At 40.4% G+C, this 26316-nt stretch overlaps 1 protein-coding gene across 1 annotated transcript; it reads right to left on the bottom strand.

Moving 5' to 3' along the window:
- Positions 1–1483: 1483 nt before the first annotated feature.
- DEPDC1B (DEP domain containing 1B) lies at positions 1484–25856 on the bottom strand. Its single transcript, XM_072860383.1, has 11 exons — positions 25732–25856; positions 24778–25043; positions 19505–19640; positions 17109–17236; positions 11828–11958; positions 10747–10794; positions 10162–10302; positions 5408–5574; positions 3778–3954; positions 2921–3106; positions 1484–2598 (listed from the first exon to the last, which is right to left on the bottom strand). Exons 1-11 carry the CDS (start codon positions 25777–25779, stop codon positions 2437–2439), a joined length of 1590 nt encoding a protein of 529 aa, XP_072716484.1. The 5' UTR covers positions 25780–25856; the 3' UTR covers positions 1484–2436.
- Between the last annotated feature and the right edge of the window lie 460 nt (positions 25857–26316).

Genomic DNA, 26316 nt, shown 5'->3' on the forward strand with positions numbered 1-26316 from the left:
TTTATTGAGTCTTCCACCTGATGTGCTTTAAAAGAATGTCAGCTAGTATCTCTTCAGAAAATAACCACTAGGTTAAGCAAAAAAATGTTTAGCTTATGGTCCTCACAGTTCAAGAGAAGTAAACCAAATAGATCCCATGTTGTTCAGTCTTGGCAACATCAAGACACTGCAGGGCTTTAACACAGAAGTAAAGGTTAAATTCCTGAGAAAGTTAATATCAAACCTGAATTTTCTATTGACTGTAGCTTAGGGATACAGAACCTGTGTTTTTTCTAAGACACTTTATCAAGCCCACAGTCTTCTCTGAACTAGCTTTAAAGCTTTCTTTTTCTAACCTCCACCCTGAAAGGTATAGGCAAACTTACTTTTGTGTTCATACCATTTTTCTTGCATATTTGCAGTTAGTTCAGTTATGAGACAAGGAAGAGTTGTAAGCAGTGGCCATAGTCACCTATCTTCTATTACTAAGATAAGCTTGCTTAAGTGTCTCCCAAGATGGGGCAACAGTTAAAATTCAGTCTGCGAGATTATGATCTCAGGTGAAGTTCCCTCCCTACAGTCCCTTCAAAGTTTTAGAGGTCATTTTGTGGTGGTATTTTTCACAGGCTTCGGAATTGTGAACAAATGGACTTGCTGTCTGGTTTGTTTTTACAGCAGTCAAGGAAACAATTCTTTGAAATAAAAGTACAATTGAACCAAAGAAACATATGACATCTTCAACTTCTCCTCATGGAAACTAATGAGTAAACTCTAATTACTGTTTAAAATAGGCTCAGGAAGGCTACAAATTTTTAAAAACTAACAATGGAGAAAAAATTGAACATGACAGTAGAAGGCTTATTGGCAGGCAGTGAGATTATTTCCAATGGCAAACAGATTGGCTACTACTTCTCCGCAATTTAAGAACTGATGTCAGAGATCACTTAGGGTGCATTTCCACTTTTATGCAAGACTTACTTTCCAGCTAGCCTTATTCATTACTACACTTCATGGATTAGTGCTGTAACCAAAATTATATGAGTAGTCTAGTTATAGTCAAAGTTCAACTACACATAAGCACATACAATACTATGACACATCTAAAAGGTTGTCTCACCCTTGAAGACCTAATACAAAAGGTAAGAAGCGGCCTCAGACTACTTTTAATATTAATTTTAATATTTCCTTATTATTTGAAAAGTGTACCCTTTTGTATCAATTTTGCTAAAGGAAAAAGATTATTGATAGGAAGTCCAAGTATAACCAATGTATTTATAACTGATGAAATATTACAATCTATTAAACCAACAATTTTTTAATGTACATCTTAAAGCTTATTGACTGGTTAGGAGGTTAGCAAAGTGAAAATACTATCAATGTTGCATTACAGTATAGTCACCATGTTGCTAAAATGTAAGATAGAAATTTGTTGAGATGTCAGCTGCCTTTTCTCCTGCATAGGCTACTCTGACATTCAATAAGGTATGAAATGCTGCTCTTTAAATCTCTAATGGATAACATGAAATCACCACTCTAAGTAAATATCAGAAAACGGTAATGCTTTAATAGCTCAAAAGTGCTGTCAGAATCAAGTATGTTATATGCACAGTCAAGTTATAGGTACAGTAGATTTCATAATGCAAAACAAGTGAAATAAAGGCATGTATGCTTCAATGTCACTTCAATATTTCAATTCCATTTCCAGAAGAAATGCAAGGCTTCAGTTTTTTCCAATAAAATATTTTCTATTGTCAAGCATCCAATTTTGTATGGCAATATTTAGTAAGAGCATATGGGAAAAGACTTAAAAGACCGGGCTGCTTAAAAGAATGGGTCAGCACTACAGAAGTTAATGGAATTTCAACAGGAGTTGACTCAAGCTATAATGCATCATATGAATCAGAAAATTAAGAACGAGTTTTTACAGTTTTCCAAAATAAATCTTACATATCAAGAACACTAAGGTGTACAACAGCAAAACAAAGTCCAGTGTTTCATATTTATTCAAGCATGTACAGCAAATTAATTCCCCAAGCTATATGTGAAAAAACCCAGCCTCGTTTATGCAAGAGACTCATTTTCAGGGGAAAAAAAAAAAAGCTGTTGACTAGTTATCAACAATACATTACACACAAATACATTTCGATCTTGAAATGACGGTCAAATCAAACCACAGCAAATGTGCTTTATCACCCATGTAGAGTAATCACCTTGAGTTTGTTGGAGGTTTGTTTTTTTAAAGTAACAGACACTTAAAAAAAATAATGATTTACAAAAATACTGATAATGGCTCACATTTCTACCACCTCAATACTTTCCTCTTCTTTTGACCTTTTTGTACTGTCTCAACAGTATCTCCAGGAGTGTTTTGAGTAACTACATGCTGCTCAGGCTCCTCTTGCATAAGGTCCATTGATAACAAGCTCTGACTTGGTTCACTGATATATTTCAAACCATTTACATCCGAAAGCTTCTGGTTCTGTGAAATGGTTGAAAAGGCTTTTTTAAGGCCCACATCAGTATTGGTGGTTTCTGTTTATTTTTTTCTGGAAATAGCACCGCTTCAGTTTCAGGGGTAGGAAATCGTACTCTGTACACTTCAGGGTAAGATTTCTGAAACTAGAAAAATACATCAATTTAAGTGAATAATTCACTCAAACTTGTAATATAAAAAACTATTAAAGTACAACCTCCACCTCTGGAGCAGGAAAATGATTATTTCTCTAATGGACTTTCTCTACCTCTATACATAAAATTAGCTAATATTTTCTAATATGGCTTCATTCATCACAGTACCCCTATTCTAAATGATTTAAAAGTTTGAAATCCCCAAGAGTACCTACTATTTTAAATCTCAGTATTTCTCTAGAGGACTATATGTCTAAGACTTGATAAAGCTTTTTAAGTTAAAATTAAAGACTGTGGAGGACTTTTTATTTACTTGTTTGAGCTGCTTCTTCTTATCTTTCACAGATATTTCTTTATTCATTGCAATTTCTTCCAATAAAGCTGCCAGGGGTTCTTGAGAGCCAGTTGCCCTTTGGTATTCAAATTCATCTGTACTGATTTGGTGACAAAATGATGGAGGAGGAAAAGTTGCATCAGTATCAGCTCCAGCATATTTTATCTGAAGAAAGAATGAAAAAAGAGCAGCTATGTTTTCTGCAATAAGTTTGCAAAAACCAGCTTAACCAAATTGACCACCTGAAGTAGAGAAGGTATGGAATAAAGACCCTAAATTGTACCTCCTATCTCCTGCACTAATTGAGTGAGTTCTAGTAAGTCAAAAAAACATGACACAAAGGAAGCCTGTTTAACTTTTGGAATAAGTTAAAAGTTACTTTTTCAGTAGAAATTGAAGAAGGAAGAACTAAAAAGCAGCTTTGAACAAAGCAAAATATGGTATCAGGAAACAGAAAAAGAGTTACGAAAAAAGTGAGCAAGTAAGGATGACTCTAAAAGAAAATCAGAACATTAATGGAAACACTTTTTAACCATTCATTTTTTTCCTCACTACAACAAACATAGTGAGGAATTCCGTGCCCATTCCATGGAGATGATAGTGCTGACCAACAGGAAAACATATTTTAGAGTTCTTGTCTCTAAATCATTCAAGATCTGCTTAGTTTCTTTTAATTACTTAGTTACGGTTGAATATCAGCAGTCAAAATTAATTAAGCTCTTCATAAGCTAGCAAAGACAGAACAAAGGCTTTAAGAACTGTCGAACTTTGGAGCAGAAAAGATAAATTTGATCTAGAAGCAGAGACAGAAGAGGCTTTCTTCACTAGATACCTACTTGGACTCTCTGGAGATGTGCAACATGTTCCTCTATAGAAGATTTTAAGGTGGAAGGAACACTTAAGATCTCTTGATAATTGTCCATGAGAAAAGATACTAGTTTAGCAGCAAGCAGTTCATCCAAGTCCATTTCATCCTTTGAGCAGAGAATACAACGGGAAAATGCCTGAACCATCTGAGAAAAAAACAACATCATTATTGTATGTTTTTCTGTTTGGGGGTGGGGAGTGGGGAATCAGACTGTATTTTAAAAGTGATCTTTTAGAAAAAAAAGACTTTAACAGCACAATACTTACCATACTTCCAATACATCAATTAAAAAAAAAAGTGTTGTGTACAGTGACATTATCTGAGTGAACTGAAGATGGCTCTTGCCTCATATACATAATCTAACCCTGACTTCAGACTTAGAATGGCTGAATTTCATTTTATTCTCAAGACTTTGTTAAATAGCCACTTCACATGGCTTTTCCAGTTAAACAGGGCACAAATATTTCAGAGATTTTAAAAACAACACAGGAATTTGACAGAAGTTAAGCACCAGAAGGAAAACTTAATACCATTATTTTGAAATCAAACAACCAAATTTCAGGTCCAACTCACTTCATGTAGTCTCATGCTCAAGCATTCAGTTACAAGAGCTTTCTGTCTGTGCACCAGTCACTTCTAACATTAAAAGCACAAAAGGCAATCAAGGTTTTCTGTCATGTACCATAGACTGCACTCCTGAATTAAAATTTAGTACAAAATACTTGGACTGTAAAGGATTTGCTTCTAAAAACAACATTTAGATTATAACATAATTATTTTAATCAAAGACCATTTACAGTTAATTAAATTATAACCTTAGCAGCCAAAAATTTAATTATTTTAATCAAATACTATTCATAGTTAATTAAAAACTTAATTGCTATGGAACAAATTTAGATTTATGCATGCTACTATAGGATTTTTATGGAGTGGCTCCACAGCTGAGTTTTCTGTTGCCCTTCTTGCAAAAGACATGAAAATTAACCAAACACATACATGTTCTTAGCCACTAGGAATTGATAAGTTATGCCTAATAACTTTGTGATAACTTGCTGTTGCGAACATCAGTGATAACTCTAAAGTATTCCTACAGAAAGAGCATAGCAAAAGCCAGGGCTTTGTCAAAATCTGATTAAAATTATTTTCAGAGATTTCTGTAGTTAAGTGATGAAAAAAATAGTACTGAAATAAACTGGTAGGATTTTTTTTTAAATGGCTGAAAACAGGTAAATCAAAACATTCAGCTACATATTTCTAACTAAGACTGAAACAGGCAGTCTGTTTCTCTCACACTGTCTGCAGTGATAAAGAACACCAGAGACCTCATGTACTATATTTTATTTTTTTTTCTACTCAATAGTGAAATCAGTGGTGATTTAACTTTAAAAGATAAAGAAACTTCCAAATTCTGAGCAAATTCTTCATTTGCTCAAGACTTACCAAGAAATCCCAATTTATTCAAATTCAGAGTAGCTAGAATAGACAAACTGTTCTTCAAACAAGCAAACTGTATTTTGTGTACACTCTCCAACAAGAATCTCTTATCTGTGCTGTTCCGAAAGCCTTGTCTCAACCTTTTGCCTTAACACGATACGTACCAAGGTTCTGGTCTTCACTGATTCGGAAAGAGGTGGCAAATCCTTGTTAAAGCTAATTCTTGCCATCATCCTCACCAACAGCTGTAGTCTTTTCCGATTTTCTGGTGGCAGCAGGAGACAAGATATCTGAAGAGCTTCTACAGCCTTGCTGTGTTTTTGCAGCAGACCTGGTTTATACAAAAATCAGGAAATTGGGCAACATTTCTCAATTATACATTTCCATAACATTTAACATAACATTTCTAAATCTGCCTCCCCAAATTGCTTTCCTACTCATTCAAGACTGCCTTAGAACTCCACTCCCCAAAGAGTCTAGGAAGATATCTCTAGAACTGGACTGCTAGAACTGGGCACCTTGTTTAACTATTTACAAGATTTCCTTCTGATACATTCGGAGATATTAATAACGATAACCAACAACTCTAGCTATTAGTAGACATGAAAAACTACAGTGTTTTGGTTCATCCTTTGCTCTTTTATAACCCTCAAGCTCTAAACACAACTGAGATGTATGCACAGATGTAGCAACTACATAAAAAAGTTAAGTCTGGGGCAACAATCAGAGAATTTAAACAAAACATGTGCTTATGCATTAGTGACAGCTATGACAATACTGACATGTCCCTCACATCTAAGTTAAATCTATGACTAATTCTACTTACAAACTCTTGAGAAAACACAGAATGTGAGCATGGCAGAGATATTTGAAGACTGGACTGGCACAGTAGTATCTGATAGTAGTTTAAGTACCTATAAGAGGTCTCACCACCAAACTGTCATCCTCTTCTGGGTTTCTAAGGCACAGTGAAGGAAGCATCTCCTACACATTTGCCTAAATAGCACTAATATCAGAACAAAACAGAAGTCAGGAGCAAAATATCTGCATGACTGAAGTCTAACAGTAATTTCTCTTAAAAAAGGAACAAGGAAGATGACAAAGAGATACACTTTTTTTTCCATAGGATTATAGAGGTTGGAAGGGATGTCTGGAGATAAGCTAGAGCTCTCCCTCTGCTCAAAGCAGGGTCATGTACAGCAAGATGCCCAAGACTATGTCCAGTCAGGTTTTGAGTATCTCCGAAGATGGAGAGTCCACAGTCTCTCCAGACAACCTCTTCCAGTGTTTGACCACCTTCTAATTAAAAAAGCTATTTTCCTATGTATAAATGAAGTTTCCTGTATTTCTGCTCATGCCCATTGCCTCTTGTCCTGTTATTGGATATCACCGATAGAACTCTGGCTCCCTCTTCTTTACTCCTCCCACATCAGTCTTATACACATTAACAAGATCCACCCTGAGCCTTCTCCTCTCCAGGCTAAACAGTCCCTGCTCTCAGCCTCTCCCCATACAACAGATGCTCCAAGCCCTTAATAATTTTTTGTGATCCTCCACTGGACTCACTGACTAGTGGTTGCTGAGGAAAGGTCTCTCTCAACCTGCTGGCAATGCTCTTAATGCAGCTAAGGATGCTGCTGGTCATCTTTGTCAGAGGGACACACTGCTGGCTCATGGTCACATTAGTGCCCACCAGGACTGCCGAGTCCTTCTCAGTAAAGCTGCTTTCAAGTCAGTCACCCCCAGCATGCACTGGTGCATGGGGTTATTCCTCCCCAGGAGAGGACTTGGCATTTCCCTTTGTTGAAGATTATGAGATTCCTGTTTGCCCATTTCTCCAGCCTGTCGAGGTTCCTTTGCATGGCAGTACAACCCTCTGCTGCATTAACCGCTCTTCCCCATTTTGTATTATCTGCACACTTCTTAGCACACTCTGTCCTAAACAAGGACAGTGTCCCACCATCCAGGTAATTAATGAAGTGTTAACTACTACTGGCCCCATTACCAGCCCTGGGGTACTCCCTACTGATTGGGGGTACTCCCTACCCCCAGCTGGACTTTGTGCCACTGATCACAACCCTCTGAGCCCAGCAATTCAGCCAGTTTCTGGTCTACCTCACTACTCACTTATCTAGCCTGTACTTCCTCAGTTTGCCTATAAGGATGTGATGGGAGACAGTGTTGAAAGCTTTACTACAGTCAACACAGACAGCATCCACTGCTGTCCTCTCATCCACCATGCCAGTCAATTCCACACTGTGTAAAAAGTGGAAGCTGTTCGTTATTAAAAAAAGAACAGAAGTGTGTAGTAGTAAGTAGGGCAGCCAAAACAGACAATATTCCAAGAGAAGAGTGGTAAAGCACTGTCATTAATTTCATTTTCAAAGCAAAGCTTTTCCTAATTTCAAAGGAAGATTTGGCAAGCACACTAGTGCATATGTTTAGAAGAGGCCCTGAGAAAGAATTAACCTTAATGAGATTTGTACATAAAGAATAATTATAACCTGTGCAAAGAGCAAGTTTAATCCTAATAAGTTAGTAAAATATCTGATGGTCACCGACACCTTAGTCCTACTTTCTTAGCTATTCTGAAAACTAATTTCAGCCACCCTCTTGGAAGAGAAGTACTCTAGACAGTCTTCATTCAAAAACAGAAGCAAGTGAGGCATCTTGATATGATTACACAAGCCACCTATGATTTCTGCAAGTATTTCTCAGGTTTTAGGATGGAGCTTTTAGACATGTACAAATCACATCATAGCTGCCTCAAATGACTAAAAAAAAAAATCATCTGATAACACTTTCTTTGCTATTTCCTGAAGTCTTCCACTAAATAGAAAGCTTATCCACTGAAGGAAGAAAGAAGACCTATAATCACTGTGGAAAGGTTGTAATTCCCTGAGGGTAGCAATATGAAAAGTCAAAGACTCAAAGAATGAAATCTTGGTTTATAAGTGTTTTAAGATTTATTGCCAATTTAGCAAACCATACTCGATTAAAAAAACCCACAGAAATGCAACTGCAGACATGGATCTACTTTTCCGTATTTTGTAAATGCACAACTTGTTAAGCAATTACTGCCTCAGAGGCAGCATTCAGTACTAGGCTTGACACTTACGACAAAATAGTATTCTATGGAGCATGCATTATCCTCTACATTTACCTACAGCTTCATAACAGTCTGTACATTAGCCTTATTGTTAAGACTTAATTACATATTGAGCAGAACCGAAAACTTTCCACTTTCTCTCTCAGCTGAACCCCCCAAAAACCCCTTCCTCCTCCCCCTGTCCCCCCGCCCCCAGGAATCACAGATCAAATCTCCAAAGAGAGTCTGAGTGGTTAGAGAAGACCTTGATACAAAAACTACAGATCAGGTATCTCTGCCTTATATTTACTTGTTTATTTTCTTACTACTGGTTCTAAGTAGTTTTGAGTACAAAAAGGAGAGTTAGGCTTCACCACAGGTATGCTAAATTGTTGTCTTGAACTCCCTTTACTGGCTAGATAGGGAGCAGAGTCTTGAATTATAAAAGAAGTGGAAGACACCTGGGGATCATCTGGCCCAGCCCCTTCCCCCAGTCAGTGAGGGTGCCTAACTCAGGTATCCCAAATCATCCCACTAAGGCCAAATGCAGCTTTTTAGCCATTCAAATACCTGTGTTAGGTGTCTGGAGGAGGCTGTTTAGGCAAGACTTCTAAAGAAACTGAAATTTTCAAACATGTACTGACAGTACTTTAAATTGTATGAAGATGGAAAACAAACTAAGTAGTTTCTGAAAGCCTGTATTCCCATGATTTTTTTGTGTAAATCTATTTTTGTTAGTAAGGAAGGATTCCATATTAACACCTAGTTTTTTTGTGAAAGAGACCACAAACTGATTTTTTGACTTTTTGAAACAGTGCACAATTTCCTTTCATCTCCACATAAACATAGGCATGAATTCTTTCTTCTGATTTTTACATCTGTAAAATACTGCCAAATAAAACTCTTAAAACCTGAAAGATGTGAAATACAATGGAAGAGCAAACAGAGAGAGAGTATGAGAGGAGAGGAAGAAATTTTAAAGATATCAAGAATACCTATTGTCTAAGAAAAAGAAGTCAGAAAAGGAACCTTATTCAGTTTGGAGCAAGATTGTCAACTAATGAAGTATAAAAATACTAAATTCCAAAAATAAAAGTGTTATTCTGAATTCCTTTGTCATCTCTATAGTTTATTAAAAGCAATGTTGTTCCCATTTAAAGAAGCTCAGAAAAGTGACACGCTACAAAGCATGCTTACTTTTCAGCTCAGTTGTTCTTTTCTGAAATGTAACCATAACATGTAATCAAATATTTTTCACATTTACTGTCTTTCAATGGGCCATCTATAGCTACAGGATAAGTTAATTTGATATAGTGTCAGCCCTTAAAAAGTTAGAGTTAATAACTAAATTATTGTTTCTTTAAAGCACTAGATTAGTTAATGTCTGTTCCAAGTTTAAGCTATAGAAGATTTCAATTTCCTTCAGATGTCATATTGCCATGGTTAAAAACAGTCCTTGCAGCCCTAATCCTTTTTAATCTAGACTTAGTCAAGCAATTTCTGAAAGCTTATGTGAGGTTTTTAAGACATTTAGGCATTTGTAAAAAAAGAAAAATCTGTTAAAATCTGTCTGTTAGGTGTGGCAGTGTTAAGCAAACAGAGGCCTTTAAAAATTATAATGGAAGGCTTTTGAACTAATGTGATCAAAAAGACACAAGAATAAAACTGCCTTGTGGTATGAAATAAATTTAAATAGTAAACTGTTCTCTATGTGGAATGGACAGGACAGGCCCTAAAGAAATGAGCTGTGATACTATTTGGATACAGTAAATGAATTCCAGGAAGTCAATTCAAAAGAATTATTTTTTCATTACATCCCAAACTACTTACCTAACACACTAACAAAAACATCAAAAAAATGAAATGTGAGAAGAGGTTCTTTCATCTGGCCAAAGTAGTCCACTATAGTTTTGAAGACATCTCTTTCAAATCCTGAGTATGTAGGCTGCTTCAAATCTGAGCAGATGGGCCCTACAAAGAGGGGAAAGAAAAAAAAAAAAAGAAAATTAATTTGCAGCCACCAACCAGATCACTATTTTCTATTCCAGCCAATAAAAGTGCAACATCAAGCAGAAAATAAAAACAACAGAACTTAGACTCATTCTGCAAAATATAAGTGAAATTGTATTGATCTGTTGAATTGATCTATTTCCAATAGGTCTAGTGAAAACACATAGTAGAGGAAAAACATGAATAGAATAGTTAAATCTTTATATATTTCATTGAAATAGCTGCATCAGCAGGATAATATATGCTGGCTGATCTTTTCCAACTTTGTTTAAGGCAATGATCAGAAAAAATATTGACTGAATATAAACAGGATTTGATAAAGCGGTAAAGGCACAGTCGGTTTGATTGATTTTTACAGGGAAGGATTGGTTTGGGTTTTTTTCCTCCCCTCCTGAATTTACTTACAATTTGCTAGACATTTCATTGCTGATAATATCCAGTGAGGTAGTTCCTCTGCACAGGGGAGAAACAGACAGAAGTTAAAAGGAGAAAAAACCTGAGAAAGAGGTTAAACTGTAAGATAAAAGTGAAGCTGAAAATTCTTTAAGTTCCTCTTATATAGTGGATGGACTGATTGCAAAGGCAGGCTAGACCTTAAGGTAGGATCTAGCTTGAATTACATCTATACTTTAGTACCTCCAGTACTCAATATCAACCAGTTATGCCTACCTCTTACAACTCAGTCAGCAAAATGGATCATATCGCAAATCCTTAACCTGCCCTGCAGAAATCAGCCAAACTAGTTCAAGCTACACCTTCACTAGCGCATTACAGTGAAGTGTTTACTTTGCACTGAAGATAACAAAAAGCACTCATACATTCAGTTGTCATTTCTGCAAGGAGGAAGTCAATATCTTGAAGTGCTCCAATTGTCTTTAAAATGAATGTGTGTATGCTCTGGAGGAGGTTCCATTCACAAACCAAACCAAGTTCCAATCTCATATTTCAATTCTCTACAAATCGTGTAGAAAACATGGTGGCAATAATATTGTAAATGATATATCACAGCAGCAAAGATGCTTTACTTTCTCCCTGGCAAAGCAGTTTTAAACTCGGTACTAGTTTCAAAGCACATTGACTGAAAACTCAAAACTGAGAAATTTTAAGCATCTCTCAGTGTACATTCTGATTCTTTCCCAATTTTTATACACGTTTCCCTCATGTAAACACTTCAGTTCAGGCAGGTAAGGGCTTGAAGTGAATAATACCCCTATCTTTATAAATGAAAAGCTGCTGCTTTTTCACCTTCATCTTTCAACCCTGCTAAAGCAGCAGTACGTTTAAGAGAGTAAATATGGAATTAAACAGTGATTCTTGCTATTGGGATGTCAAAGGACAACAATGGCATACTTTTCACAAAGTCTAGTGTAGATGTGGTCATACAGGTATAAAAATGCTACATGTTAGTATAGATTAGAACTAATACTTTTTTATACTAGTAAACTACAATATAAAAAAATTAAACTAAAAATTCTAAAATACTCACTTGATTTGTCTTCTAAAGTAACAATGCCTTGCTTATTGACATTGTATGCATTTTGGACTATATGCTTTGAATTCACAAGTTTTGTGTCTAACACTTCATCCAGACAATCCAAACCCAAGACCTTTTGTAATCTGTAAAAATACATAAAAACATAGTTCATACATAATCTAATCTGAAAAAGGCAAACGTAGTATTAGGATAGATATGATTTTGAAAAAGAAACCTCTCCATTTCACAGAATCATAGAATATCTCAAGTTGGAAGGGACCCATAAGGATCATTAAGTCCAACTCCCTGCTCCTCACGGGACTACTTAAAACTAAACCATATGACCAAGAGCATCATCCAGCCACGCTCCTTGAACTCTGACAGGCTTGGTGCTATGACCACTTCCCTGGGGAGCCTGCTCCAGTGACCGACCACCCTCTCAGTGAAGAACCTTTTCCTAATGCCCAATCTGAACTTCCCCTGACGCAGCTTCATTCCATCTCCTCGTCTCCTATCGCTGGCCACCAGAGAGAGGAGATCAGCACCTCCCCCTCCGCTGCCCCCCATGAGGAAGTTGTAGGCTGTGATGAGGTCACCCCTCAGCCTTCTCTTCTCCAAGCTGAACAAACCAAGTGACCTCAGCTGCTCCTCCTAAGTCTTGCCCTCAAGACCTTTCACCATCTTGGTCTCCCTCCTCTGGACACACTCTGATAGTTTGATGTCCTTCTTATATTGAGGTGCCCAAAACTGCACACAGTACTTAAGATCGGGCCACACCAGTGCAGTGTAGAGTGGGACAATCACCTCCCTCAACTAGCTGGCTATGCTGTGCTTGATGCACTCCAGGACACGGCTGGCCCTTTTGCCCACCAGGGCACACTGTTGACTCATATTCAACTTGCCATCAACCCAAACCCCCAGGTCTCTTTCTGCGGGACTGCCCTCCAGCCTCTCGTCCCCCAGTTTGTACATATAACCAGGATTACCCTGTCCCAAATGGAGAATACGGCACTTGCTCTTGTTAAATTTCACCAGCTCTCTAGTTTATCCAGATCTCTCTGTAAGGCCTCTCTCCCCTCGAGGGAGTCCACAGCTCCTCCTAATTTACTATCATCAGCAAACTTAATGTCCATTCAACTCCTGCATTTTATCATTTATAAAAATATTAAAGAGCACTGGCCCTAAAATTGAGCCCTGAGGAAACCCACTGGTGACTGGCCGACAGCCTGATGTAACCCCATTTACTACAGGTAACCCGATATACCCCTTTGAGCCCAACCCATCAGCCAATTGCTCACCCAATGTACTATGGACTTGCCTAGCTGTTTGCTGGACGGTTTACCTAGAAGAATACCGTGAGAGACAGTATCAAAAGCTTTGCTAAAATCCAAAGCCACCACAACTACTGGCTTCCCTTGGTCAACCAGATGGGTAACCCTGTCATTAAAGGAAATTAAGTTAGTTAAGAAGGACTTTCCCCTTGTGAACCCGTGCTAGCTACAGCCAATGACTGCATTGTCTCCCAAGTGTTTTTCAATAACTCCCAGAATAACCTTCTCCATAATTTTACCAGGCACTGAAGTGAGACTGACAGGCCTGTAATTACCAGGGTCTTCCTTCTTACCCTTGTTGAAAACTGGGACAACATTTGCCAGTTTGCAGTCGACTGGGACTTCTCCAGAGTCCCAAGACCGTTGAAAAATAATGGAGAGAAGTCCTGCGATGACGTCGGCCAGCTCTTTCAGTACCCTGGGATGAATCCCATCAGGCTCCATAGATTTATGTGCATCCAGCTGGAGCAACAAGTCTTGAACAAGTTCAAGGTCAGCTGGGAGTTTATCATCCCCTCAGTCACAGTCTTCCAACACAGGGCTCTGGAGGTCCCAGGGCCCATCATCAGTGTTGAAGACAGAGGCAAAGAGGGCATTAAACATCTCTGCTTTGTCTACATCCTTATTTGCGAGGTGACTGACTTCATCAAGCAATGGACCAATGTTATCTCTGATTCTCCTTTTGCTATTAACAGATTTTAAAAAGCCCTTTTTGTTGTCCTTCGCAGTGCTGGCCAGCTTGAACTCTAATTGAGCTTTGGCTGCACAAATTTTCTCCCTCCAGTGGCAAACAGCATCTCTGTAGTCCTCCTGTGTCACCTGTCCTTGCTTCCAATGGCCGTACACTTTCCTTTTCCACCTGAGTTCTAGAAGAAGATCTCTACTCAGCCAAGCCAGCCTTCTGCCCCGCTTGCTTGACTTTCAACACTTTGGAATTGGCTGCTCCTGCACTCTTAAGAGATGGCTCTTAAAAAGTGACCAGCATTTACGGACCCCAATACCTTCAGAAGCAGATTCCCAGAGGACCTTACTAACTAGCTCCTTCAGCAGCCCGAAGTCTGCTCTCCCCATATCCAGGGCTGATGTTTTGCTGGCAGTTTTTCTCCTATTGCCAATGATTTGAAACTCAACTACTTTGTGGTCACTGTGACCAAGACAACCACCAATCACCACTTTGGCCACGAGTCCCTCTCTGTTCACAAACAAAAAATCTAGAAGGGCACCTTTCCTAGTCAGCTCCCTTAATACTTGCACCAAGAAGTAATCTTCAATATGTTTCAGAAATTTCCTGAACCTGTTTGTGTCCGTTGTATGATATTCCCAGATGATGTCTGGGAAGTTAAAATCACCCATAAGGACAAGGGTGGTTGATCTAGAGAAATCCCTTAATTCCTTGTAGAATAATTCATCAGTGCCATTGTCCTGGCTGGCTGGTCGATAGTAGACTCCCACAAAAACACCTATTTTATTTGCTTTCCCCTTCGTCCTTACCCAGAGGCTCTTCAACCATGTCATCATCAACTGTTAAGCGCCATACAATCCAACCCCTTCCTTACATACAGGGCCACCCCCCTGCCTTGCCTGCCCTGCCTATCCCTCCTGAAGAGCCTATCACCGTCTATAATGGCACCCCAGTCAGAGGACTCATCCCACCAGGTTTCGCTTATGCCAATGATGTCATAGCTCTGGGACTGGGCCAAAGCTTCTAGCTCCTCTTGCTTATTCCTCATGCTGCGCGCATTAGTATAACAATATTTCAAATGCCCTCCAGTGTACTCAGCACATTGTGGAGCAGACTGAAGGACCTTGCTAGCACACCGTCCCTCAAATATTGGTGTGCCCCCCTCAGGCGTTTCTCTAGCAAGCCTGCTTTTATCCCTTTCCCCCTTCAAATCTAGTTTAAAGCTCTTTCAATGCGCTCTAACTCCTGTGCAAAGATCCTTTTCCCTCTTCGAGAAAGGTGTACCACATCTGTCACCAGCAGGCCTGGTGTCACATAGACCAACTCAGGATGAAAAAACCCAAAATTGTGCTGGTGACACCAGTCTTGGAGCCAGCCATCTGCTGGCTCTTCCTGTTTCTTCCCTCATCATTCCCTGCAATTGGAAGGATACAGGAGAGAACTGCTTGTGCTCCTGGTCCCTTAAACAGTCATCCCAAGGCCCTGAAGTCTCTCTTGATTGCCCTTGAACTTCTTATTGCAACTTCATTGCTGCCTACATGAAAAAAATCAATAATGGATAATAACCCAAGGGCCGTACCAGGGTAGAAAACTTTCTCTTCACATCTTTAACGCAGGCCCCAGGGAGGCAGCAGAATTCCCTAAGAAGCAGGTCCAGTCTGCATATTGGGCCTTCTGTTCCCCTCAGAAGGGAGTCTCCTATGACAATGACCTGTCTTTTTTTTTATGGAATTGGTTTTGCTGCAGGGTGTAGGCCAACTCAACCTTGTTGATACCTCCAACCTAGATGAACCATCGTCCTTGTCATTGTTTGGTTCCACTTTCAGAGCCTCATACCTATTATGCAATGGAACCTGGGAAGGTGGGGTAGTCACAGAGGAGGTACGCTTGCTGCGCCGGGCAAGAACTTGACACCATTGCCCCCATCCCTTAAGTCACTGCGTTCAGCCAGGTGGAGACAGGATAAGGAATCCTCTGTTAAGCCAGGTGGAGAGAGGGTAGGGAATCCTCCATATCATGTGTCCTGTGTGACTGTTGGGCCTGTCCCAGGGAAGGCAGGGTGCAGTTCCAGTAGTCTATCTCTCTCTCAGACTCCCTGATACTCCTCAATCTACTCACCTCCTCCCAGGGCTCTGTCACTAAGCAGAGGATTTCCCCTACCTGGGCACACCTCCCAGAGGTGTGCTCACTGCTGCCATCCAGTACTCGGTAAGAGCAGGGCACACCCTGCAGCCTGACACCTGGGTGGCAGTGTATTCCCATCGGAGCTCGCTCTGGGAAGCTGCATCAGCCGTGACAGGTGCAGAGAGGACACAGCCTTCTGCCAGGTGGATACCATCGCTTCCTGGTCGAGCTGGCAGAGCTACAGTGCCTTCCTTGTATGCCTTTGTGTGCAAACTGCCACGCCACGCCCTGTTTGCCTGGCCTATTGGCAGCAATCCTGGTAGCTAGCACTCCGTAGAGCTTTCTTTTATATGTGTGTGGGGGCTTAGCTGCAGTTGCTCCTGGCCCCACCCAGGTCTTGTCAGCCACTGTCAGGTGAGCTATGGGCTCCCGGCGGGTCTCTCCACTTCCCTGAGGCTTCCCTGGTTGAGGAAACCACCCTGTACACTGTGCTAGATCACTCCACTGCAGATGGTGCCGGTACTGGAGCTGCTCGCCTCAGCATCAAGTTTATCACATGGAGATAATGTGCTAGGTTTAGACAAAAGTAATCATTCGTAAGGCCTCAACTGTGCTGTAAAAATAGCTAATGTATTTTTTTTTTTTCTCCTGCATAAATAGTCTAAACAATACCTTTAACTTTGCATAGGATATTCCTTTTGGAAATAGTAAAGAATATCTGAATCTCAAAGCCTTCTGCACTTAATTAGCTACTCCATTTCTTATCTCATATGAAGCATTGTACTTGTCATTGAAAGGTTTCATGGCATTGCACTTCCACAGAAGTGCTTCTATTTCATAGCCACAAGAAAAAAAAGAGAAAGACTGAGGGAAAAAAGTGATTAAACAAGACAAAGCCCACACAACAAAAGGACTTGTATAACACAACAGGAAAACGTCAAAAGGTATTAAGCACAATAAAGTTTCTTTGCAAACTTTATTTGCTGAATTCGTTAGCCAAATAACAAGTGGTATAGTTAGTCTAGCCACTACAGCTTTGATGGCAGTGATGAAAGGTGAGTGGGTGAAATTACAAGCGTTACCAGAGAAGACAGACAAGACTATTACCTACTACACAGTTTTACTCTAACAGCAAATGACTCACAAGTACACTCACCGTGACAAAGTCATGGATTTCCATATCTCTTCTATATTTGTTTGTGTTAGCTCTCTGCGGAACACAAATTTGCATGCCGGTACTTCCCCTATAGCTATACTGTGTCGTTTGTACCACATCTCAGAGTTCTGAAATCAGAAAAAAAATGCTCCTCATTAACTGGTAACTTTTCAAGTATTAAACAGCATAATACGTTTAAAGTACAGCACACCCTCTATTACAAGTATTTTAAATACTCCTAAATTCCAGTAAAGCCTCCAGGATGCAAGTGAGTGTTTAGATTTCAGACGTGCAGCATCTTTTCTCAGTGACGTAACTTGTCCCAAGCTGAAAAATTCTGTGTCAGAATAGCCATTACAGCTTAGGAGTCAATGGTCTCTAGTCCTGTGTTCAGATCCTCTCCATGATTAAAATCAGTTCAACTCACTTGTTTTCAACTACCACTCTAAGATTAAACATCTGCATATGGAAAAATTATTAGATGAGATATCAAAGACTGATATTCACCCTTGTTCAGCATATACTGATCATAACTAAACATTAAGTTCATTAGCAGGTTCTGTATATGAAGAAAGTAAAAACAAATAGCTACAGCTGAAGACACCCATCAGATCTAGTCCACCATTGCAACAGAATGAAGTAAAGCAGAGAATGCAAGAGAATACTATCCTTTACTCAGTCTTCACATCCAAGCTCAATGCTTGAAGATTGTCATCAACGTGTCAGTGGGTGGAGATACAATACAGTTTGTGTCAGCAGTGTACTTTTCAAGGCAAAACTCCTAATTGTTCCCAGTTCTTTGATTTACATCACAGAGCAGTCCTAAAGCACATTAACAGTATTCCTTGTGATCACAACCAAACCACAAAATGCACTCCATGAATGTACTTAGTTACTCCAAGCTCTAATCATCTGTCATTCCATGACACTAGACTAGAGCTAGTTTGAAACAAATAGCACCCTCTGAACTTGGTATCTGGTCTTCCACATCAGTACTTCACTACATGGAGCGATGCCCCTCGATCCACACACAGCCAATACGTGCTCTGATTGATGCTGGAGCAATTTAAGGTGCCACCACTTTCAGCTACCTGTCTACCTCACCATTCCAGTGGAAGCTACACCTTTCTGTAAAAGGCCCAGCAGAAATAAGCTTATTCCTTTGCCTCAGTTACTTCAACTTATGGTCCACTGTATTAACCAAAACTGCCAATGAAAGATTTTGAGCTATGCCAGACCGTATGATGTCGCATCCGAGTCAGATGTATATAGGGAGTCCTTTGCTAACTCTTATCAGGCCAGGATGCTTGGATGGAAATTTAGAGCAGGCAGCTGGAGGCTGTAACATGTTACAACTGCAGCAGATGCTTGCTCAGTCACTAAAATACCCTATTCTCTTTACTTGTGTTTGGCACTATCTTTTCTTTCTTCCCTCTTAATCTACTACCTACTATTGAAGTTCTAAGGACTATGCTTTTTCCTCTTCAGAAGCCTGCTGCTGTACATGAAAGGTGCATTCGATCTGCACATAAGTAATTGGTTTACAAATATGGGATAACAATTCATTCAGGACCTCTAGATGTCCTGCAAAATGGCAGGAGCTACTTTTCCAAACAGACTACTGATCACCAAGAAATCCAAGGCTAGTGTCCTGCACTGATGAGCATTAATAAAAAGGCCAAAATTACTGAAGAAGTCCCAACAGTTCACAAAATATAAGAACACTCACATACAAGATACACTGGAGGAATGGTTTAGAACATACATAACTCCAGAAGCCTAGGCTTTTAAGATGTTCAGGTGGCAAGAGTTAATACAATTTTGGTTTACTAATAAAAGCAACAGTTTTTTTAACAACTTTAGAAAGGCTGGATCAATCCAGGTAAGTATGGGGCAGGATGATTCTCCAAGCTCACAAAGGGTAACAATGAAACCAGGACAACTTCTTAGCCACAACATATTCCTTATGAAAAAAGAAACTGAATAACTAACAACATCATAGCAGTTAGGAAGGGAGTAATACTGTATATATTCTGCTACATGAAGTGTCTGAATAAGAGTTACAGTGTAAGTGACAGCAAAGTAACTATTTTGTTTCAAAGGATAATAAATGCCCTACTGGAATTTGAGCAAACTGGAATGCAAGCATACTGGCAAATACAGCCATGCTGAACTTGGGATGCTCAGGACACCATAATCTGTAGCAGAAAGAACACTCCAAGCCAACATGCCCAGCAAATCATTAAGAACAACTTTACTTCACATAAGTTTAAAATAAAAGTATTTTGTATTTAATTTTATGACAAAGTATTTTGTGCCACAACAAAGAGATCATTAGTTCAGTTTTGCTTTCCAAATATGCTTACATCTGGGGAAACAAAAACTGGATATCTTACCATTGTGACTGATTTCACTGGGATGTGTTCTTGGGAAGTGCCAGCCTTCGGTTCATTCCAGTCTGGAAATCTAATTACTTCCCTTCCACATGAAAGTTTCTTTGGATATGGCTTCAGCGGTGAGGAAGGAGGAAACCTACAATTAGAGAATTTTTTTAATGCCTCTGAACTCCACCCTATTCCATATTTTTTACCAATGCAAAACTGTAGTAGGTCTTCACATGCAAAAATAAAAACAAATGCCTTGGGCATTCACAGTGCAACTTAGTTGCCTGAAAACTAGTGTTGAGTGACACGTAAAACATCCTAATGTGTCTTGTTTGGCCTCCGTCTGCTGCTCCAGAACAGTTCAGGTCCTTTGTACCTTCCATGATATAGCTGAGCCTTGGGTAAATGTCTGATATCCCAGTGCAGCTCAAATAGCACCAGCTGCCTAGGCATAGACAACTGATTCAGGTCTTCACTAGAAGGCATTGATTCTGCTGAACAAGCTGTGGGTAGATTTTCCCCATGTCAAGTGCAGTGCTAGTATGCATCTCCTAAAGCAAAGCTACATAAATAAGTCACATGACTAGCGCTTGGATTTAATTAGTGAGCATGCAAGCGTCCACACAGTGTTTTGTCCACATTACCATGTTGTTCTGTGTTTACATGCTTTCTATGCGAAGATCATATCCTGCAGGTCTTTTCTGGAGTCTTTTTCCAGCTGGTTGTGCAGGAAACTCATTCCCTTTTTAAGGCATTTCAAGAAGTGCCTTGAAGAAATTAGCAGAAATAAACCCTAAGCTAGCCCTTGCAGAAAACAAGGAAAACAAACTATCCCAGATCACATTCAGCTCAGTCACATCTCCAGCTTGACCACAATTAAATTACTGCCAAACCTAGGTCAGAGCATGTACAAAGGAATTAATGGCAGCCCATCAGAAAGACAAATCAGTTCGATGGCAACGTATCATCAGACTGGCCCAGATCAGATCTTGTTTACCTGCACTCCTAGGTTTTAGATGCTGAGATCCCTGATGTTTCAAGAAATTGCTTCAGCCTCACTCACTCTTTTAATCAGAATGTAAAAGACAGTTATGTCTGTGACCATGCAACAAGAGCTTGTACACCACTGGACAGCATGCATTTATATCCTACCAGAAAGATTCTCATGCTCAAGAAATCCTCAAGTTCTCTCTAAAATTTCACCCTATCCTCTCAAGGCAGTTCCAACATTTAATTAGTTTTTAAATTAGTTTTGTATTGCATTTTTGTTAGTCCAGCAGTGTTAGACCGCATGGGCTAAACACGTTATGGTTTGACCACAGCCACTGAGTCCATTTGGCATATTGCACAATGCAGATATTCTGTTGAAGAGCAAGGCAAGGAGATATCACTTTCTTTGGACAAACCCTGAGGATAAGTAATAAGCACCTTGCACTAATCCTGCAAGACTTACTCTGCCTTTTAAAAGTAACCCAGATTACATTGCAGATGTTCAGCTGTTGGGTGGTCTGAACTATTTTTCAGCTATTAGTTATTTCTTGTAATTTAATGTTAAAATATCTGCAGCCTTTTTCCTTTGCCTTACAGTATTCTCAACAGTTCCCTGTTTCCCTTCCATTTCTTCACAATTTTTAGCTTTATGTCATTTGCTGCCCTTATTCTCAACCAACCAGTAAATGAATGAGTTCTTACAAGCAGAAGGAGGCGGCACATTCCCCTTTTTCAGGTAGCATTACAGCAAGACCTAGATAGAGCCAAGTTTTTGGATGAACAATGAAAAGCTTCTGATTTTATGATGAACAGAATAATGTTACCTAAAGCTAGCAACTGAGGAACATTCCGAGGTCGACATGTTAAGATTAGCATGGTTTACAGCCAGCAACAGTAGTTTTTGGAGTTTATACTAGGAGGAAATAGAGATACCTGTTTGTGTCCAGGGCAACGGGTAGAGAACGGGGTCAACTACCATCAGTATCAATGGTATAACTACTATCACAGATGAATTCCCAGAAGTTTACTAGCAATGCAAGAGTACTAACCCTTTTGCTTTTAATACAATTGCTTAGATTCCAAAAAACGTAAAGCCTGACAGCTTCCAAAACTGTAACTTCTCATTTATTATTGTAGACTACACGAAGCCAGTAAGTCAGGACACACAGGCAGATAGTCTTTGCTGGTTTTAGAAGCCACACTAGTTCTCACCTTCACATTTAATACTTGCCCAATACTCACAGGCAAATCAACATTTGGCAACATCTCTTTTGCATACTCTGTGGAGTGAACAAGAGCTACTTGCATGCGAACTTGCAAGAACTACACTTGCATGCGAAGTTAATGAGTGACACAGCTATGCACCATTGTGTACAGTTACAGTAAATTAATACAGACATTTATAGAAAAGGCATGAAGCATATCAAGGTTTCCAGAGTAAGCACTGTCAGTGGAATTAAAAGCGACTTGTACTGTTACCAGTACCAACACGGTGAGAAACGCGTTTACAACATAACATTAGGAAAGTCCACCAGAGGGAGCTGCCAGAACATTAAATAATTTCCAGGCAGGCTGGAAAACCGATGTTTCGCACCGTCAATAGGAGAAAAGCATGTTTTAATATTTCAAGCCAGACACCAAAACCATTAGTAACTTACATAGTTTATTTATGCACCAAGCCCGGTGGGAAACGCTAGCTCCAATTCCAAATGCATGAAAGGTATGCAGTTCTAGTAAAAAAACCTGTTCAATTAGTAACTTAGTTACTTGAATGTGAGGCAGAGAAAGAACATCGTTAAGATAGCTATAACAAAAGAGCTCTCTTGTCCAATAGCAGATCATTAGGCAGAGCACATAGAAAATTAAAAGCACAGAAAAATTTCACCCAACCAATTTCCACAGCCTGCAGCTTCCCACAGCCTGCAGCTCAGGAAAGTCATGGCTGAAAATACAAAGGAGAAAAGAATAAAATAATTTGAATGTGTCACAATGCCAATGCAAAACAAAGAAACAAAAAAACCACAACCACGCGAACACAACAAACCCAAACCAAAGAGATATAGCATAATACCAGCTGTTACCAAAACCCATATTTAATCTTTTCGCAAAGATTCAATGCCCAGAAAGAAAGGAGAGAAAGTGCTTAACACCTATGGTACCAGTGAAAAAAAATGGGTCGGTAGTGCTGTCCTGAGAAGAATAGACAGAGCAGGACTGGGCTAGGAACATACCAAACCAATAGCACACCTACCACCATGTGCTGTACCAGCACCTAACTGCTTTTTTAAAAAACAAGTAAAAAGCCCACTCCACACCACTCCTTTACATTTAACCTTTCCCAGGCTGAAGTCAAGACCTAAGATCCTCTGCAGCTCTTCTTGTCTTCCATGCCTGTTTTCCAACCTGAACTAGTCAATGACTGGGTAAACTATCCCAATATCTTGTCCTTCTATAGCAGCCATAAGCAGCTGGCCAGAGAAGAATTTAAAAACAGGACAAACGTATGTGATACTTCCTCAGCACACTTTCCCAGCCTTCAGTCATTTTCAGCTCACAGACTGCAGAGCCATATAATGTTTTTATACACTTAGCAACAGACTTTCTTGGTGAGCTTCTCAAAATATCTTCAGATACAAGTCCTTTGATACACTGGGTCATTCGAATTTGAGTTACAAATTCTAAAATTTAACATTTTCCTTGATTAATTATGACATGGAATTTCATTTTATGAAGCTAAATTTGGAGAGAACATTCATTTTTTATTCCCCCCAAATTATTTAAAATTTCTTCCATTAAAGTTGATTGAAATTGCTTTGAATATTTAACTTATTTGGCAGGGAAGCTGTAGCATTCAGTCTCATTTCTTTCAGAAGGCAGGCTAAAAACCAGCTACCACTTTTACTGAAAGATGTCATGCAGTATCATAAAGAACAAGTTGAATCGGTGCTAATTTGTTACTGGAATTAAATACAAATCTGATCCAATCTGACTGTAAATCAACTGAACTGAACTGGAACAAGTTTAACATAAACCACAGGTTTTTTTTATAAGAAAGTATCTTGACCCAAGTTTGCTTATGACAAAGTAAAAGCATTACATCATACCTACCTCTTACTTTAAAGTATTCCAAGTTAATAAATGAAGTTAAGAGAGTAATGAACAACCGCACTTACAGCATAGGTGTATGGACTAGACAGCAAAAAAGCTTACGCACACTATACAAACAAACTAGTTAAGATCATAGAGCAAAATGAAAAATTGACTTCAACCACATCAAGTGGAAATTCAGTATTACATACATTTTTCCAAATACAGTATTAAGAAATCATTACAAAAATATTACTACATAAAATTTCTTTAAGTATATAGTAATATATATAACAAGTAGAAACACAGCATTATTGCTGACCTATTTTCCCTATTGCTCTGCAGGAAGATAGCTCCCATTTGCTCAAAAGATTCACCACAATATAAGTTACAGATCCATCCTTAAGGTAATGGTAATTTTTACACTACTTTTTCGCTGAACACTACAAGATGGTACAAATTCAGAAACCACAATTTCTGAACACCCAAACCTTAACTAAGGTCACAAGAGGTCAAAGAACCCACTCCAGTAATACCAAGCTGTCATTACAAAGAAAATTCTTTTCCACTGTTGAGAGGTTAAACCAGTCACCAGTTGAGAGGTTAAACAGGGATAAGTAAGCAAGCATCCTTGAGGATGAGCAAATAAAACTGTTTCTTTTAAGACAATTTCAATCTACAACCCAAGGAGTATAGAGAAAGACTGTGTCATGAATGACTTTTAAAACAAGAAAGCCTTTCTATTCTCTCAGAAGGAGTGGAAACAGCATCCAAAATAGTCAGGGAGGCGGGGGAGATGGACAACAACTGCAGTCAGATGCTCACTGGCATCCTCACTTTCATCAATGTCTTCTTGATATGCACTCTTCCAACACTGACAAACCTGATGTCTACCAACAGCAAACAGAACTTGCTACCTTGTAAAAGCTGCAAAAGCTTTTGTTAGTAATCATAGAATGTAATCGAGTAAAAGTGCCCTTCAAAAATATTTAAAAACAAACAAGAAAAAAAAACCTCAAGCCACATATTAAATCATGACAGTTGCCTATCACTAAAGAAAGTAAAGTCCTTAAAAGGAAGAGGGAGGGGAAGACACATTAACACCTTTCAAAGGCATTCTACAACAACATTGTTAAGACCAATACACAAGAGTTATTACTCCCTGTTTCCAAAAGCCAAAATTTTTCAGTCACCGTATAGAGGTTTACCTGTATAAATGGCCATCATCTTGAAAGTCCTCTTTGCCCCATCTTCCTTTAATATCTTCAATAACATGATTTTTCAGGAATTTTTTAAGCAGCTTAACGGTTTGATTGCGAGTCACTTCTGGGCCAAAATTTTGATTAGAGCCAAGCAATTCATGTAAACAGTCCACTGCCTCCGAGGCTTTAAAGCAACGCTCGTAGCTTTTGAAGCGACACCGATGCTTCCGTAAAGGCATCCCAGCACGAAAAAGTTCTATTATCTCGTTCCACTAGGGAAGAAGAACAAAGCAAACCATTACGCGAGCTCTTCTAGAAGCATTTTAGCTGTACAAAGTAGGTTGTACATTTATGTACACAAAGTAGCTGTACATTTTAGCAGCCAAATCTGAACGCAGAACTACATACTTTTTTGATCATCTGCCTTTACAAGCACACTAAAACCTAGAGTTATGATTTAAACAGTTGAGATCTGAGAACGAACACCAAATTTAGGAAGCTGAAAGATCTAGAGCCCCATACTACCTACGGCTCTACGGATACAGCTTTAACATCCCCTTGGCTTTTAGCTCGACAAAAGGCTGGACTAAAGCTCCGCTCTGCCGGCCTCTGCCGCCGCCCCAGTGCTGCGGGGCGCAGGGGTCTAGCCGCCCCACACAAACTCAGCGTGGGGAGCACCAACACCCGGACGGCGGTTGGAGACCACCCCACTGTCTCCGCTAGGTCCCCGCTACCTAGGACAGGCCCAGGGCCCGCCCGGGCTGGCGGCGCTCGGCCCTCAGGCCGCAGAGGCCCGGCCAGCGGGGCAGACCCAGGCGGCCAGACTGCCTCGAAGCAGCCGGCCGGTACCCAGGAGACTCTAGAGAGCTGCCGACAGGCACGGAAGCCCCACCTGGACGGGGTAAGGCCATACAAGGGACAAAGGCGGGGACAGGGCACCCCAGCCCGGGGGACACTCACCAGCCGGGTGGCGCGGTAGGGCCCGGGACCGACGAGCCTCGGCTCCATGGACGCGGCCGGGCCTTGCCGTCTCCACGGAAACCGGCAGCCGCACGCGCCGCGCCCGCCGACCGTTTGAATCCGGGCCCGAGAGGCGCCGCCTTCGCCTATTGGGTAGGAGGCCGGCACGTGACGGGCCAGCACCGCCCTTGATTGGCGGGAGGACCCGCTGGCCCGCCCCGCCGCGGCGGTGGGCCGTGTGGACGGCCGGGCCCGCCCTGCGCAGGCCCTCTCCCTGCCCGGGAGCGGAGGTCCCCGTGCCCCTAGCCGCGCCCCCGGGCTCTCCCCCTGTGCCCTTCTCCAGCCTCGGGTGTCTCTGCCCCACGGGCCGTCCCGGTGACAGACTTTTACGCGTGCCCACGCTCCTCGGGCGGAGGGCTGGCCGTGGGGCGCCAGGGAGAGGGCAGAAAACAAGGCCGGCGGGTGGCACCGGGCGCAGGAGGAGAACCAGAGGAGAAACTCGCCTCCTCCCGGGCAGGCAGAGCGGGAACGTCTCCTCTGCGGCAGTCTACTTCAGTAGGACGGTTTGCCTTCCCAGAAGAGACA

This window comes from Ciconia boyciana, chromosome 4, assembly GCF_034638445.1.
Source record: "Ciconia boyciana chromosome 4, ASM3463844v1, whole genome shotgun sequence".
In the NCBI taxonomy this organism is placed as follows: Eukaryota; Metazoa; Chordata; class Aves; order Ciconiiformes; family Ciconiidae; genus Ciconia; species Ciconia boyciana.